The sequence below is a fragment of the Mytilus edulis genome, chromosome 1 (genome assembly GCF_963676685.1).
Source record: "Mytilus edulis chromosome 1, xbMytEdul2.2, whole genome shotgun sequence".
Taxonomy (NCBI): domain Eukaryota; kingdom Metazoa; phylum Mollusca; class Bivalvia; order Mytilida; family Mytilidae; genus Mytilus; species Mytilus edulis.
Genome location: NC_092344.1, coordinates 53,951,650 through 53,971,004, shown reverse-complemented (window position 1 = coordinate 53,971,004; position 19,355 = coordinate 53,951,650). Strand labels below are relative to the sequence as shown.

Here is a 19,355-nt window from a genome sequence, read left to right as displayed (position 1 = left end):
AACTACTATTCTGGACAAAGAAAAATGACTCCAATCAATTGAAAATTTCTTGCTATTGCACAATATTGTGCAATTAGATATTTCTTGCTATTGCGCAATACTGTGCAATTAAAAATATTTGCTATTGCACAATACTGTGCAATTGAAGATTTCTTGCTATTGCACAATACTGTGCAATTGAACATTTTTTGCTATTGCACAATACTGTGCAATTGAAGATTTCTTGCTATTGCTGAATACTGTGCAATTGAAAATTTCTTGCTATTGCACAATACTTAATATAATAATTTTGGATCCTGATTTGAACCAACTTGAAAACTGGGCCCATAATCAAAAATCTAAGTACATGATTAAATTCAGCATAATAAAAAAGCCAAAGAATTCATTTTTTTTTAAATCAAACTTAGTTTAATTTTGGACCCTTTGGTATTTAATGTAGACCAATTTGAAAACGGGACTAAAAATTAAGAATCTACATACACAGTTAGATTTGGCATATCAAAGAACCCCAATTTTTCAATTTTTGATGAAATCAAACAAAGTTTAATTTTGGACCCCGATTTGGACCAACTTGAAAACTGGGCCAATAATCAAAAATCTAAGTACATTTTTAGATTCAGCATATCAAAGAACCCCAAGGATTCAATTTTTGTTAAAATCACACTAAGTTTAATTTTGGACCCTTTGGATCTTAATGTAGACCAATAGGAAAACGGGACCAAAAATTAAGAATCTACATACACAGTTAGATCCGGCATATCAAAGAACCCCAATTATTCAATTTTTGATGAAATCAAACAAAGTTCAATTTTGGACCCTTTGGGCCCCTTATTCCTAAAAACCTGTTGGGACCAAAACTCCCAAAATCAAACCCAACCTTCCTTTTGTGGTCATAAACCTTGTGTTTAAATTTCATTGATTTCTATTTACTTATACTAAAGTTATTGTGCGAAAACCAAGAATAATGCTTATTTGGGCCCTTTTTTGGCCCCTTATTCCTAAACTATTTGAACTAAAACTCCCAAAATCAATCCCAACCTTCCTTTTGTGGTTATTAACCTTGTGTCAAAATTTCATAGATTTCTATTTACTTAAACTAAAGTTATAGTGCGAAAACCAAAAAAATGCTTATTTGGGCCCTTTTTGGCCCCTAATTCCTAAAATGTTGGGACCAAAACTCCTAAAATCAATCCCAACCTTCCTTTTGTGGTTATAAACCTTGTGTAAAAATTTCATAGATTTCTATTCACTTTTACTAAAGTTAGAGTGCGAATACTAAAAGTATTCGGACGACGACCCAAGACGATGCAGGACGACGACGCCAACGTGATAGCAATATACGACGAAAAATTTAAATTTTCGCGGTCGTATAAAAATCTTAATACATGTTTAGATTCAGCATATCAAAGAACCCCAAGAATTCAATTTTTGTTAAAATCAAGCTAAGTTTAATTTTGGACCCTTTGGACCTTAATGTAGACCAATTTGAAATCAGGACCAAAAATTAAGAATCTGAATACATGGTTAAATTTGGCATATCAAAGAACCCCAATAATTCATTTTTTGATGAAATCAAACAAAGTTTAGTTTTGGACCCTTTTGGACCCTTATTCCTTCGGATCAAAACTCCCAAAATCAATTCAAACCTTCTTTTTGTGGTCATAAACCTTGTGTTAAAATTTCATAGATTTCTATTAACTTATACTAAAGTTATTCAATATTGTGCAAAAACCAAGAAAAATGCTTATTTGGGACCTGTTTTTGGCCCCTAATTCCTAAACTGTTAGGACTTAAACTTCCTTTTGTAGTCATAGACCTTATGTTAAAATTTCATATATTTCTGTTTACTTTTACTTAAGTTATTGTGTGCAAAAACGAAGAAAAATGTCTTTGGACAACGACGACGACGCCAACGTGATACCAATATACGACCAAATTTTTGCGGTCGTATAAAAACTATTGCATAGTTATATAAAAAAGGCCCCAAAATGAATGGAAAACAAAACAAATAAATTGCTTTGTGGAGCACAGATGGATACGACCACAGAGGTCCAACCCTAAACAGTTGGGGCAAAAATAGACACAAAATTCGGGCTTGATACAGGTCTGAATTTGGATTGTAATCAAATATTTGACCAAGTATAGGTTTCTGACACAGAATAACTGTAGCCAAAGAACTTAGAATGGGTTTTATGATTTGAATTTGAATTTATATTCATTTTTTGGTTTTTATGCTGAAGCAAATTCCCCCCCCTAAAACAGCTTTTGCGAATTGACACCCCCCCCCCCCCCCCTCAAACAAAAAATAGAAAAAAAAATATTTATTTTACCACCGCCACAAAAAAATATATTTGAAGAATTTTTTTATAATTTCTGAAATTGTGAGGAGAAAAAATTGTACCCTTCTCCCCCACAATTTCTTTTTTTAACCCCCCTTTTCCAAAAATAAATTAATGGCTAACGATGTCAATGTCAATGTGATGTGCCAATCCTAATAAAACTGCATACCAAATATCATTGACTTATTATAAGTTGCTCCCTTTAAACAAACTTAACACAAACATTAGCTTGTAAACTAGGTAAAAGTTTCAAAGTTAATGAACCATGAAGAGAGGGTGGAGCTATATATAATCTTCTTTGAAACGATACTTACAAATATGCTAATAATTTGCATACCACATATAATAATCTTAACATTAGCAGTTCATCTTAAATATTCTCCATGGAAATGAGATGTGCTAATGCTTATACAACTGAATACCAATTGACATTAGCCTACCACTAATGGTTCCCTTTGAACTTAATATAACCTAATCACAAACCAATACATGTTAACTAAGCTTTCAAAATCAATAGACCATGACTAAGGGGTTGTAGCCAAATAATCTCCACTGAAATGTGATATGCCAATGCTTATGCAATCTTTTTTTATCAATATACTACAATCATGACAACTCTTACAGATATTTCAAGTGAATTATTTTGAATTTAAACCTGTCATCTTTATTGGAGTCATTAAGTATAAAATGCTATGGAAACACTTGTAACATTCCAGCAGCACCTGCATACAGTGTATATATCTCCCAATTGATACAATATTCCCGTGCTTGCATTTCCTATCATGATTTTCTTGATAGAGGGTTTTTGCTTACAAGGAAGCTATTAAATCAAGAGTTCCAAATGGTTGAAATCATCTCTTTGTAAATTTTACGGATACCATCACAAGTTGGTTGACCGTTATGGAATAATCGTTTCACAAATGATATCGGATATGTTCCTTACGTCGTAACTACAATCCCCTTCCCTTTCGTGAATGTGACTCACCGAATTAGACTATTTACCGGATTTGTTATAACATAAGCAACACGACGGGTGCCACATGTGGAGCAGGATCTGCTTACCCTTCCGGAGCACCTGAGATCACCCCTAGTTTTTGGTGGGGTTCGTGTTGTTTATACTTTAGTTTTCTATGTTGTGTCATGTGTACTACTGTTTGTCTGTTTGTCCTTTTCATTTTTTGCCATGGCGTTTATTTTCAATTTATGAGTTTGACTGTCCCTCTTTTGTAAACTTCATAAACAGGGCAATAAACAGTCAGTGAAAACTGACTCTGCATATAACAGTTGCAGTTTAAATCTTTCATTGTTCTTTCAGAAATTTAGTGATGATGTATATAGCTTATCAAAAAGCAATCAACCTTGCTATAATATTCATAGTATTAACGGAATGTATAATTGATTGTATGTTGTTTTCTAATTGTTTCCGTTTCATTAACACAAACTTTGCTTTTTCACGATGTGTCAGATTAGTTAAAAATGATTCTTAAAATTTACCTTTCCTGATTTTGGTATGGAATTTTTCATAATTCTTGAAACATTTGCTATTGGTAAGAACCGGTCCTGCAAAATATAAATTGTATCTTATACATGATATATATTCAACTCACCATTGTCTATGTCCTTATTAAACAAAGGACACAGATGGATTCATGACAAAAATTGTGTTTTGGTGATGGGGGTGTGTTTGTAGATCCTACTTTACTGAACATTCTTGTTGCTTACAATTATCTCTATCTATAATGAACTCGGCCCAGTAGTAACAGTGGAAAATGCTTTGTAAAAACTTACAAAAACTTACAATATTTATGAAAATTGTTAAAAATTGACTATAAAGGGCAATAACTTCTTAAGGGGTCAACTGACCATTCTGGTCATGATGACTTATTTGTAAATCTTACTTGGCTGAACATAATTACTGCTTACAGTTTATCTCTATCTATAATAATATTCAAGATAATTACCAAAAAGCAGCATTTTTTCCTTAAAACTACTAATTCAGGGGCAGCAACCTAACAACAGGTTATTTCGATTTATCTGAAAATACCAGGGCAGATAGATAGATAAATAGACCTGATAGACAAGTCAACACCATGACAGATTTCATCTAAATGCTTTGGTTTCAGAGATAAAAGCCAAAATCTACATTTTACCCCTATGTTCTATTTTTAGCCATGGCGGCCATCTGAGTTGGTTGGCTGGGTCACTGGACACATTTTTAATACTAGATACCCTAACGATGATTGTGGCCAAGTTTATGGACGACGAACTTCAAGTGATGAGAAACTGCTAGTCAGATAAACTTATAATAATATTAGGATTTCACAAAGTGTTGGACTAACATGTTTAGTGGTGCAACCAAGGTTTTGTTTGTGCAATGGGGTTTAGAAAGGGTTACTTTTTTGGGGGGGAGGAGGGGTTTACTATAGGAAGTACACCACTAATTCATGGTCCCATTGCTTTCTATGTTAAATTCCTCTGTTTCAAGTAGGCACATCTCTTTTGTTTTAAGTTCAAATAAAGTGGCAATCATTGCATTTCAAAGCAACACTTTATGGTGTCTTGTACTGAAAAAATCAACATACCTTTAATTGCATATAAGAAAGAACTGGTTCCAGGAACTTTGGATGTACCACAACAGGTACTTCAGATCTGACAAACAGACAAAATGTACCCTCTTTTTAAAATTTGATGCATTTTTTTTAATATTCAAAATCAAAAGTCCAAAAGTGTTCTACAATGATCACCAGTCCTTCAGCTTTCATTTGATACCAAAAATACCTAAATATTCTACATATTTTGAAAGTTACACTCATGCGTAGGGACTATTTTGTGTTAAATATGTACTAATTTCTGGTATGTGCTTTCTGGCCGGGCCTGAATTAGTGGTGTTACACCTATAACAGAACCATATTGGTTTAAATTTTCATTAATTTTCAAATGATTATAACTTGAAAACAGGTTATTCCAAGGGGTAACTCTATCCCCTGCCATTTGAGGAAGGTCTTAGTCTAGTATCGTTTTAGTTGTTAAGATCCAAACCCTAAACCATACGTATTCTTGTTTGTCATGCTAAAGGATATTAAAGGTCAGTCCCAAGGGGTCAACCCCTTCCCCTGCCATTTGAAAAAGTTCTTATATCTTATAAGTGGTCAAGATTCCAATCCCTCAATAATGAATAGTTTGGTTTGTCATGTCAAGATGATTTGAATGATATTCAGGGTATTTGAATGATATTCAGGGTCATTAACACCCCCTGTCATGTTCAAATATCATTATAGATGTTCTAGATCCCCACCACTGAACATATATATTCACGTTTGTCATGTTATAAAGATTTGAATGATCCATAGGGTCATGATCAGTCCCCAGAGGTTCTCTCATCCCCAATGATCTCATATCTTGTAAATGGTTGAAATCCCGACCCCTAAACCATGTAAACCATATATACTGAGCCAAAAAAGTTTAGCAACAAAAATATGAAATTTTATTTTATTAAAAATCATAACAACATATAATTTTAATAATAAAAAACAGGAATTATTACATGTCAGAAGCAACATGGGTGTTTATCACTCACATTCATTAGGATTTTCTTTGTATGGAGCGCGGGAGGGTCAAAATGCGGAAATGAATATACTGTTATTCAAAATCAATTTCTCAGCCATGCCCTTAGTGCACCAATGAAGGATTGACAGGCACACCAGCAGCTGCCCTTAGTCAATGCACTACTTTTGTGGCCGGACAAAACTTGTCACGTGTTGATGAAAAGCGAAGGTAGCGCTCCTCCTTTGGCGATAGTTTTTTTGGTCTACGGGATACCGACCTATCCTGTGCAGTTGCAATTTGTCGATATCTGTTTGTGAGTCTCTAAACTGTTCCCGTATGCACATCAAATCGATCCACGATGTCAGCAACACTCATTCCGACATCAACCATTCCAAGACCTGTCTGACAGTCATTTTCGGGGAGCCCTGGTTGACGCCCCATGCAATTTTTTCAAACGTGTATGTGTTTTTCCTGTCAATGGCATGTTTATGAACGTCAGTGAAAAAGAAATGTTTACTATCGTTTTAAAAGTACAGGTACAGAAGGTAAAACGTCAATTACACGTGCAAAGCTGAAATGGCGCGAAATCAATCACCAGGAAAAAAGTACGTCTGTATTAAATTACAGGTAAAACTAAGGATTATATCAATGATTTTTGAATATTTTTTTTCCCAGAAACTACCAAAAAAAAATTAAAATAAAAGTGTTGCTAAACTTTTTTGGCTCAGTATATATATATATATATGTCAGGTCATTAAAGATGGCATATTTTGGCTTTCATATTGATTCAGTTATAGGGTCTTTGCATAAGAGATAAACATGCACATTTATTCTTAAACCATTTTCGGCATGATTCGTGATACAGGTTATGTTCTTCTCTTATATTTCATGATGGTATGATACTAAACCCGTAAAAGGAGGGATTGTGCTTGATTTTTTATGATGAAGACATTATCTTTCAATCAGTATAATTGAGGTCTGGAGCTGGCATGTCAGAACTGCTAGCTATATATATAGTAGTGCTTCGTTAATTTATGTATCATTGTTATTTTGTTTAATTTCTTTTGTTACCTATTCTGACATCAGACTTAAACTTCTTTTAAACCAAGTTTTAGTGTTAGTATTGCTGTGTGTTTGTATTCTACATTGGCTAGAGGTATAGGGGGAGGGTTGAGATATCCATTATCATTACCACTGAATTAGTACACATTTTTGTTAAGGAGGCTGTTTAAGTACCGCAACAGGTGCAGTATTTTCTCATTGTATTAAAGATCCATTCAGCCAGTGGTGGCCTTTGTCTGTTTTTTGCTCTTTGGTCGAGTTGTTGTCTCATTGAAACATTTCCCATTTCCATTCTCAATCATATATATACATGAGCTGGCATGTCAGTTAACTACTAGTAGTCACTTGTTATTTATGTATTATTCTACATTGGCTAGAGGTATAGGGGGCGTTGAGATCTTTAAAACATGTTTAACCCCGCCGCAATTTTGCACCTGTCCCAAGTCAGGAGCCTCTGGCTTGTATGATTATTAATTTTAGTTTCTTGTGTATAATTCAGAGTTTAGTATGACATCCATTATCACTGTATTAGTATACATATTTTTTCAGGGGCCAGCTACAGGACGCCTCCAGGTGCGGGAGTTTCTTGCTACATTGAAGATCCATTGGTGGACTTCGGCTCTTGTCTGCTTTATAATCAGGTTGTTTTCGCTTTGACACATTCCCCATTTCCTTTCTTAATTTTGTGTGTATGTTCTGGACCAAATGAGTATTTGGACCATACACTTAAAACTCATATGGTCAGAACCTACGCGTATGGTCGGACCATATGAGTATATACTCGTATGGTTATTTACCGGCCCTACCATATGAGTTTTTTTTATCGTATAGGTATTTCTTTTTTCAAATACATGTATGCAATACAAACGTTTCAATAATACAATAAAATTTTATCTACATAAAGACAATGAATGTTACATGACCGTGAATAATAATTCAAAAGCTACGTTAAACCAGATGCTCCACAGGGCGCAGCTTTATACAACAGCAGAGGTCAAACCCTGAACAGTTGCGGCAAGTATGGACACAACATTCAAGCTGGATACAGCTCTCAATTTGAATTGTGATTAAATAGTTGACTCAGTATAGGTTTCTGACACAGATTGAATGTGGTTTGATGAACTTAAAATAATTATTTTTCGCTTTTGAGCAATTCACTATGAGGGTCTGGATGGGGGGTCTGTTATTCTGTAAACATTTAATTTTCACCCCTTTTTTCTCTAATCTTCAAACTAGAGGCTCTAAAGAGCCGGTGTCGCTCACCTTGGTCTATGTGAATATTAAACAAAAGACGATGGATTCATGACAAAATTGTGTTTTGGTGATGGTGATGTGTTAGTACATCTTACTTTACTGAACATTCTTGCTGCTAACAATTATTTCTATCTATAGTATAATGAACTTGGCCCAGTAGTTTCAGTGGAAAATGTTAGTGAAAATTTACAAATTTTATGAAAAATGTTAAAAATTGACTATAAAGGACAAAAACTCCTTAGGGGGTCAATTAACCATTTTGGTAATGTTGACTTATTTTTAGGTCTTACTTTGCTGTACATTATTGCTGTTTACAGTTTATCTCTATCTATAATAATATTCAAGATAATAACCAAAAAACGGTAAAATTTCCTTAAAATTACCAATTTAGGGGCAGCAACCCAACAACGGGTTGTCCGATTCATCTGAAAATTTCAGGGCAGACAGATCTCCACCTGATTAACAATTTAACCCCATGTCAAATTGCTCTAAATGCTTTGGTTTTTGAGTTATAAGCCAAAAACTGCATTTTACCCCTATGTTCTATTTTTAGCCATGGCGGCCATCTTGGTTGGTTGGCCGGGTCACCAGACACATTTTTTACACTAGATACCCCAATGATGATTGTTGTCAAGTTTGGTTTAATTTGGCACCGTAGTTTCAGAGGAAAAGATTTTTGTAAAAGTTAACGACGACGAAGGACGCCAGACGCTGGACGCAGAGTGATGGGAAGGGCCAGGTGAGCTAAAAATGTAGTTTAATGACAATGAACAAAATAATAAGATAAATTTCTATTATATGCAACCTCCTAAAACAGGTTTTAAGAGGTAAGTGTTTTAAAATGATATCCTTACTTGCTCTCTAAGTGGTTCATTATTTTCCAATCTGTGTTCTTCATCATTCTCACCAGAAGCTAAACCTTCATCACCATCACCTACATTGTAATAATTCAATTTTCTGCTTTTAAAATTGTATATGCATGTACAAAATGTATGTAACTATATGCATTCACCATCATTTATGATTCATAATTGCAACCTCCGATTACCCTTATATGAATCATAACAAGTGCTAAAGCATTCAATTTTCTACATTGGCTAGAGGTATAGGGGGAGGGTTGAGATCTCACAAACATGTTTAACCCCGCCGCATTTTTGCGCCTGTCCCAAGTCAGGAGCCTCTGGCCTTTGTTAGTCTTGAATTATTTTAATTTTAGTTTCTTGTGTACAATTTGGAAATTAGTATGGCGTTCATTATCACTGAACTAGTATATATTTGTTTATGGGCCAGCTGAAGGACGCATCCGGGTGCGGGAATTTCTCGATACATTGAAGACCTGTTGGTGACCTTCTGCTGTTGTTTTTTTTTCTTTTATCTATGGTCGGGTTGTTGTCTCTTTGGCACATTCCCCATTTCCATTCTCAATTTTAATTATTCTTTAAGGGGAGGAATACCCCTTAATCATTACAGCTGTCAGTTAAGAGTGCACACTTGAATTGCTGTTTAGAATGGGAAATGCCACATTATAGCTTACTATAATCCTAAACCTGAACTACACAAAAGTATATACATTGTATTCAACACTTGAAAAGGCAAAAGACTAAAAAGGCCTAAATTAAAAGAAAGTGCCCTCTTTGTTTGATACTGTGCCCTCTGTAGTCATTTTCTTGCTGGAACACTATAACGACTGTAATGGCAGTTGGTATTAGGATAATAGGATAATAATGAATTGCTTCGCTGAGCACAGCTGGATACGACCAGAAAGGTCCATCCCTGAACAGTTGATGCAAACATTGACAATATATATTTATAGATAACATGCTTGATACAGCTCTGAATTTAGATTGTAATTTTAAAAAATATTTAACACATTATAGCTTTCTCAAACAGAATAATTGAAGTCAAAGAACTTAGAATTGGTAATATGATTTGAATTTAAACTCATTTTTTTGCTTATGTGCAATAAACTATGCTGTTGCGAATTGCCTCCCCCCCTTTCCAAAAAATTAAAAAAAATACCATCTTTTTTTTATTTTGTGCAATACACTATGATGTTGCATATTGACCCTAACCCGAAATAAAAAATATGAACCCGTGCAAAAAATAAATAAAAATATATGAAGAAATCTGAAATGAGAAAAATATATTTTGTTTTAATGGATTATCTCAATAATTGGATTACCTACCTAACACTTCTTTAAAATTGTCGTAATTGTCAATTTACCAAGAAACCCTCGTCCTTCTTTTTTAACCCTTATTCTTATTGATTTGAGCCATAACCCCCCAAAGCCAATCCTTACCATCCCTTTGTGGTATGAAAACTTGTGATATAATTTCAGAGAGATCCATACACTTAAACACAAGTTGTTGTCTGGAAACTAGAACAAGAGGCTCTCAAGAGCCTGAATCGCTCACCTGGTAAACAATGCCTTATTAACTAAATTAATAAATTGATGTTTGTTGTAAATTAAACAGAGTAACAAAGGCCATGTACTATCCTGGAAATACCTTTTAAAGCCTCTTAGGAACCCCTGGAAAGAAATGGGCATGAGTTCGCCCTACACTTGAGGTCAATCTGATGATTCACAATACAATTGCTATTAACAGTTTATCTGTATCTAAAATAATATTCAAGATAATAACGAAACACTGCAAAATTTCTTTAAAATCATCAATTCAGGGGCATTATACCTGAAAAACCAGTTACCCAATTCGGCTGAAAATTTCAGGACAGGTAGACCTTGACCCAATAAATACTTTTACTACCTTGTCTTATTTGCTCTAAATGCTTTCGTTTTTGAGATATGAGCCAAAAACTGCATTTGACCCCTATGTTCTATTTAAAGTATGGGCGGCCATGTTTTTTGACGGATCAAAAATCAAAGCACACACTTTGTGCAGGATAATCTAAGGAACTATCATGCTAAGTTTCATCCAAATCCATTCAGTAGTTTCAGAGGAGAAGATTTTTTAAAGTTAGCAAATATGATGAACAAATTGTGAAAAATTGTCATTAAAGGACATTTACCCCTTAAGGGGTCAATTGACAATTTTGGTCATATTAACCTATTTGTAGATCTTACTTTGCTGAACATTTTTGCTGTTTACAGTTTATCTTAATCTATAATAACATTCAAGATAATGACCAAAAACTGCAAAATTTCCTTAAAATTACCAATTAAGTGGCAGCATCCCAACAATGGTTTGTTTGATTCTACTGAAAATTTCTGGGCTGATAGATCTTGACCTAATGAACATTTTTACCCCATGTCAGATTTGCTCTAAATGCTTCCGTTTTTGAGATATAAGGCAACCAGATGTTCCGCAGGGCGTAGCTTTATACGACCGCAGAGGTTGAACCCTGAACGGTTGGGGCAAGTATGGACACAACATTTAAGCTGGATTCAGCTCTAAATTTGGATTGTGATTAAATAGTTGACACAGCATAGGTTTCTGACACAGAATGAATGTGTTCTAATGAACTTAAATTTTTTGTTTTCTCTTAGAGCAATTCACTATGCTGTTGAATATTAATCCTCTCAAAAAAATGTTTGAAGAAATTTTCTTTTTTATTTATGAAATTTCAAATGAGAAAAATTGAACCCAATTTTTTTAATCACATCCCCCTTTCCCTTATTCCAAAACTAATCTCAATTAAAATTTCTATTGGAGTTTGCAACAATAACTACTCATTTAAATACATCATAAATTATTAAGATGTAAAAAAACTGCTTGTTATCACTGAATGGTAAAGATTATTTTAATTTATCAGTTGGTAGTAAAAAGTGAATATACATTATATATTGTATATAACAAAGATTTAAGTTGATGCTGGACAAAGAAAGATAACTCCAATTAAAAAAAATCTTGCTATTGCACAATATTTTGCAATTAGATATTTCTTGCTTACTATTCTGGACAAAGAAAGATAACTCTAATTAAAAAAAAATTTGCTATTTCACAATATTGTGCAATTAGATATTTCTTGCCATTGTGCAATACTGTGCAATTGAAAAGACTTGCTATTGCACAATACTTAATATAATAATTTTAGATCCTGATTTGGACCAACTTGAAAACTAGGCCCATAATAAAAAATCTAAGTACATTTTTGGATTCAGCATATCAAAGAACCCCAAGATTTCATTTTTTGTTAAAATCAGACTAAGTTTAATTTTGGACCCTTTGGACTTTAGTGTAGACCAATTTGAAAACAGGACAAAAAATGAAGAATCTACATACACAGTTAGATTTGGTATATCAAAGAACCCCATTTATTCAATTTTTGATGAAATCAAACAAAGTTTAATTTTGGACCCCGATTTGGACCAACTTGAAAACTGGGCCAATAATCAAGAATCTAAGTACATTTTTAGATTCAGCATATCAAAGAACCTAACTGATTCATTTTTTGTCAAAATCAAACTAAGTTTAATTTTGGACCCTTTGGACCTTAATGTGGACCAATTTGAAAACGGGACCAAAAGTTAAGAATCTACATACACAGTCATGACAGTTAGATTCGGCATATCAAAAAACCCCAATTATTCAATTTTGATGAAATCAAACAAAGTTTAATTTTGGACCCTTTGGGCCCCTTATTCTGTTGGGACAAAAACTCCCAAAATCAATACCAACCTTCCTTTTATGGTCATAAACCTTGTGTTTAAATTTCATAGATTTCTATTTACTTATACTAACGTTATGGTGCGAAAACCAAGAAAAATGCTTATTTGGGTCCCTTTTTGGCCCCTAATTCCTAAACTGTTGGGACCTAAACTCCCAAAATCAATACCAATCTTCCTTTTGTAGTCATTAACATTGTGTTTAAATTTCATTGATTTCTATTTACTTAAACTAAAGTTATTGTGCGAAAACCAAGAAAATGCTTATTTGGGCCCTTTTTGGCCCCTAATTCCTAAAATTTTGGGACCAAAACTCCCAAAATCAATACCAACCTTCCTTTTGTGGTCATATACCTTGTGTTCAAATTCACTTTTACCAAAGTTAGAGTGCGAAAACTAAAAGTATTCGGACGACGACGACGACGACGCAGACGACAACGCCAACGTGATAGCAATATACGACGAAAATTTTTTCAAATTTTGCGGTCGTATAAAAACTGCATTTGACCCCTATGTTCTATTTTAAGTAACGGCGGCCATGTTTTATGACGGATCAAAAATCGAAGCACACACTTTGTGCAGGATAATCTAAGGAACAATCATTTCAAGTTTCATTCAAATCCATTCAGTAGTTTCAGAGGAGATGTTTGAAAAATTGTTAACGACGACGAGGACGACGTCGACGACGACGACGACGACGGACGCCAAGTGATGAGAAAAGCTCACTTGGCCTTTTAGGCCAGGTGAGCTAAAAATGCCTTTTTTTGGCCCCTTATTCCTAAACTGTTATGACCATAACCTCTCAAAATCAATCCTAACTTTCCTTTTGTAGTTATAAACCTTGTGTTTAAATTTCATAGATTTCTATTTACTAATATTGAAGTTATTTTCTGGAAACCAACTGTGTTTGGACGACGCTGACAACGACGACGACATGATACCAATATATCAATATAACAACATATGTTAACTAGAGGCTCCAAGGAGCTGGTCACTCACCTGTTATTTTTATTTAGATATGATGCATGAAATGATGCAACAGTTATGCTTTTGCCTTTGTTTCAGAGATACAAATCAAAAATTGCATTTTCCCCCTATGTTCTATTTATAGCCATGTCTGCCATGTTGGTTGGATGGCAGGGTCATAGGAAACATTTTTAAAACTCGATACCCTAATGCTGATCAATTGCATCCAAGTTTGATTTAATTTGTCTAGTAACAAATGTAATTCAGGACAAGATTTTGGTAAAGGATTACAAAAATTTAAGAAAAATGATTGAAAAATTTACTATAGGGCAATAACCATTTTGGTCATATTAATTTATTTGTAGATCTTATTTTGTTGAACATTATTGCTATTACAGTTTATCTACATCTATAACTTGAGGCTCTAAAGAGCCTGTGTCGCTCACCTTGGTCTATGTGAATATTAAACAAATGGATTCATGACAAAATTGTGTTTTGGTGATGGTGATGTGTTTGTACATCTTACTTTCCTGAACATTCTTTCTGCTTACAATTATCTGTATTTTTAATGAACTTGGCCCAGTAAAGTTTCATTGGAAAAAGTTAGTAAAAATTTACAAATTTACAAATTTTATGAAAATTGTTAACCAGATGCTCCGCAGGGCGTAGCTTTATACGACCGCAGAGGTTGAACCCTGAACGGTTAGGGCAAGTATGGACACAACATTCAAGCTGGATTCAGCTCTAAATTTGGATTGTGATTAAATAGTTGACACAGCATAGGTTTCTGACACAGAATGAATGTGTTCTAATGAACTTAAAATTTTTGTTTCTCTTAGAGCAATTCACTATGCTGTTGAATATTAATCCTCTCAAAAAAATGTTTGAAGAAATTTTCTTTTTTATTTATGAAATTTCAAATGAGAAAAATTGAACCCAATTTTTTTAATCACATCCCCCTTTCCCTTATTCCAAAACTAATCTCAATTAAAATTTCTAATGGAGTTTGCAACAATAACTACTCATTTAAATACATCATAAAATATTAGATGTAAAAAAACTGCTTGTTATCACTGAATGGTAAAGATTATTTTAATTTATCAGTTGGTAGTAAAAAGTGAATATACATTGTATATTGTATATGACAAAGATTTAAGTTGATTCTGGACAAAGAAAGATAACTCCAATTAAAAAAAAATCTTGCTATTGCACAATATTTTGCAATTAGATATTTCTTGCTTACTATTCTGGACAAAGAAAGATAACTCTAATTAAAATTTTTTTTGATATTTCACAATATTGTGCAATTAGATATTTCTTGCCATTGCGCAATACTGTGCAATTGAAAAGACTTGCTATTACACAATACTTAATATAATAATTTTAGATCCTGATTTGGACCAACTTGAAAACTGGGCCCATAATAAAAAATCTAAGTACATTTTTGGATTCAGCATATCAAAGAACTTCAAGATTTCAATTTTTGTTAAAATCAGACTAAGTTTAATTTTGGACCCTTTGGACTTTAGTGTAGACCAATTTGAAAACAGGACCAAAAATGAAGAATCTACATACACAGTTAGATTTGGAATATCAAAGAACCCCATTTATTCAATTTTTGATGAAATCAAACAAAGTTTAATTTTGGACCCCGATTTGGACCAACTTGAAAACTGGGCCAATAATCAAGAATCTAAGTACATTTTTAGATTCAGCATATCAAAGAACCTAACTGATTCATTTTTTGTCAAAATCAAACTAAGTTTAATTTTGGACCCTTTGGACCTTAATGTAGACCAATTTGAAAACGGGACCAAAAGTTAAGAATCTACATACACAGTCATGACAGTTAGATTCAGCATATCAAAGAACCCCAATTATTCAATTTTGATGAAATCAAACAAAAGTTTAATTTTGGACCCTTTGGGCCCCTTATTATGTTGGGACCAAAACTCCCAAAATCAAACCCAACCTTTCTTTTATGGTCATAAACCTTGTGTTTAAATTTCATAGATTTCTATTTACTTATACTAACGTTATGGTGCGAAAACCAAGAAAAATGCTTATTTGGGTCCCTTTTTGGCCCCTAATTCCTAAACTGTTGGGACCTAAACTCCCAAAATCAATACCAACCTTCCTTTTGTAGTCATTAACATTGTGTTTAAATTTCATTGATTTCTATTTATTTAAACTAATGTTATTGTGCGAAAACCAAGAATAATGCTTATTTGGGCCCTTTTTTGGCCCCTAATTCCTAAACTGTTGAGACCAAAACTCCCAAAATCAATCCCAACCGTTCTTTTGTGGTCATAAACCTTGTGTCAAAATTTCATAGATTTCTATTAACTTAAACTAAAGTTATAGTGCGAAAACCAAGAAAATGCTTATTTGGGCCCTTTTTGGCCCCTAATTCCTAAAATGTTGGGACCAAAACTCCCAAAATCAATACCAACCTTCCTTTTGTGGTCATAAACCTTGTGTTAAAATTTCATAGATTTCCATTCACTTTTACTAAAGTTAGAGTGCGAAAACTAAAAGTATTCGGACGCCGGACGACGACGACGACGACGACGACGACGACGACGACGACGACGACGACGCAGACGCCAACGTGATAGCAATATACGACGAAAATTTTTTCAAAATTTGCGGTCGTATAAAAATTGACAATAAAGGACAATAACTCCTTAAAGGGGGGTCAATTGACCATTTTGGTCATGTCGACTATTTTTTTTAGGTCTTACAGTTTATCTCTATCTTTAATAATATTCAAGATAATAACAAACTAGATAGAGGCTCTCAAGAGCCTGTGTCGCTCAACTTGGTCTATGTGCATATTAGCAATGGTCACAGATAAATTCATGACAAAATGGTGTTTTGGTGATGGTAATGTGTTTGTAGATTTTTTTTTACTGAACATTCTTGTTGCTACAATTATCTCTATCTATAACGAACTTGGCCCAGTCATTACAGTGGAAAATATTTCCTAAAAATATTTCCTAAAAATTAACAAAAATTTATGAAAATTGTTAACAATTGACTAAATTCCGTGATTTTTTACTTATTATCTAATTATGTTCATCTTAACATAAAAAAACACATTTGCAAAGTTATAAATTTATATTTATTCTAATAACGGAGAAAATCAAGTATTTGTAACTTTCTTGGTTGACCTTCTCGAGTGGGTTGTGACGTTTTAGCCCGATGTGTTGAATTCTGGGAAAAAATAAAATCTGTTTAACTCTTATAGCTTATCGACATTATACGTTATTAAAAGCGCACAGCTGACGAATGGTCGTAGTTATTACACTGTGTCTAAACCACACCGGCAAAATTTGTTCGGACTCGATGGTATCTAACATCCGGCACAATGACGGAACATTTATAGTCAGAAGAAAGCTAGGTTTCTCCTTATTTTCTTATTTTTTTTATGATATCGAAGAATATATATACATATACAACTATTTTCTATTGTGATATGCAATATTTTCTACAACCGTTCTATATTAACGGAGAAATAAGTCAAAATGCATGTCAAAATGACGAATTGAGTGAACCTTGCCTCGAAATTGTTTAATTTCTCGTTAAATTGTTCACATTGTACGGAAAGAAAGGTACGGGAAGATAGATATTGACACGGAGATTGCAAATTTAGTTATTATGAGCATCTCAATAATTGTATTTCTGTGTATGGAACGAAAGAAAAGGGTCATGTCAAATTAAAATAAACCGGTTTCGTCAATGTTGTTACTACACAATCACCCGGTTTCGTCTATATATATCACCCGGTTTCGTCTATATATATCACCCGGTTTCGTCTATATATATCACCCGGGTTTTTTTTGGGTTTTTTTTTAACAAACAATTTATGAAAAGAAACTTTGGCACGGATCTGAACATTGTCTTTCAGAATTTAAATATATACTTATTGTAAAGTAAAAACTTGGCGTGTTAAAATCTATTTTAAACGGGCACTTTTGGACAAAGTTTATAATTATGATAATACACATTTTCCTAATGAAAGGCGTATCTCTTATTTCACTTAACTTCAAACTAATTTTAAATGGAATATAAATACTGAATAGCAAACACTGGTATCTAATTATTTTGTAACATTATTATATTTTCTTTGTTTATAATATTAGTATGTAAAGATGAAAAATAAAAGGATGTGTTTTGATTGTGCCATAATTTTAATTTACTATACTATATTATATACACTTAGTTTACAATATTTACTATCAATTATTAATACATTTATGCATTCAATCATTGACGAAAAGTCCCAAACCGACTACAGTCTATACTGTTCTGCACAAATTAATCATGCATGCAGTCCTGCCAGATTTTCTGGTACTATATATACTGTGTTACTTGCGCACTAAAGAGAGTTTTCACACTTAAGCATCCATAACATAGCAGTGAGATTTGTAACTTTCTCCCCGTTTCTGGTAGGCACATTTATTTTCATAGGCATGTTTTTCACATTATTTTTACAGTTCAAATTCATTTTTTGTACAGTTCAAATTCATTTTTTGTACAGTTCAAATTCAATTGAAACTTCAAGATAACTTTCGAAAACAATATCTGGCAGTTTTGTATTTTCAATGTGAATAAAAATTGGTTTGCGAAACATGACCGTCATTTATATCTAGGTCTTATTAAGAAGAAGTGACGGTAACCACTTATCCCATAAACATTGACAATGAGACAACTTTCTTTTAGACACAAAAATTATGTTGAATTAATCAAGTTTAGGTCAGCGTATGCCTTAAACAATGAGAAAAACACACAAACTGCATGAAAGCAAGCTATAACAGGGCCCTAAATTATAAATGTAAAACAATTCAAACTTGGCAAGAAAACTACCTGCCGATTTTATGTTCAAAACGCATATGGTATAAAGCAACCAAAGACAACCATGGAATTACAAACGTGTGATTCCGGAATGGACTGAGTCAAAGTGTTGTCGCTGACACAAACAGTACAACAAAAGTACAAATAATAAAAAATGATGAAAAAACCTTGACTCGTCCGATGACAGAGCCTGTATAGTAAATGCGCGATGTGTGCCGAAACTTGTATGATAGTTAAAATTATCCCTTAAATACAATAAATATACATGTATTCGCAGATTACTATGAAGTCTACTATCACTGAACTAGTATACATATTTATTAAGGGGCCAGCTAAAGGACGCCACCGGATGCGGGAGTTTCTCGCTTCATTGAAGACCCATTGTGGCCTTCGGCTGTTTTCTGCTCTATGGTCGGGTTGTTGTCGCTTGGAATTTGTATGAACTTTTAATGTTGATAGACATTTTTAAATAATCTGTTGTTTTTTTTATTAAGATAAGCTGTCCTGAAGTTACGGTGCGACATGTTTATGCTGGACAGACGGATAGATAGACGGACAGACGGACGGAAGGAAAGACAGACGGAAGGAAGGACGGACGGACGGACGGACAGACGGGTGTATACAATAATACGTCCTGTCAAAATTGGGACGGGCGTGTAAAACGCATAAATTTGAAAAAAATAACTCGTTATTAAAGGTGAATACG

The 19,355-nt window shown here is 33.7% G+C and overlaps 1 protein-coding gene across 6 annotated transcripts in view; it reads right to left on the bottom strand.

Annotated features, from left to right (window-relative positions):
- Positions 1–19,355, bottom strand: part of LOC139513912 (nuclear transcription factor Y subunit beta-like) — a 131,570-nt gene that overhangs the window by 74,024 nt on the left and 38,191 nt on the right. For all 6 annotated transcript variants that reach the window (XM_071302856.1, XM_071302852.1, XM_071302853.1 and 3 more), the window contains exons 3-4: positions 9,056–9,135; positions 3,834–3,899 (exon numbers count right to left, since the gene is read on the bottom strand). In XM_071302856.1, the coding sequence (XP_071158957.1) occupies positions 3,834–3,899; positions 9,056–9,135 (146 nt within the window). The remainder of the gene's footprint in view (positions 1–3,833; positions 3,900–9,055; positions 9,136–19,355) is intronic.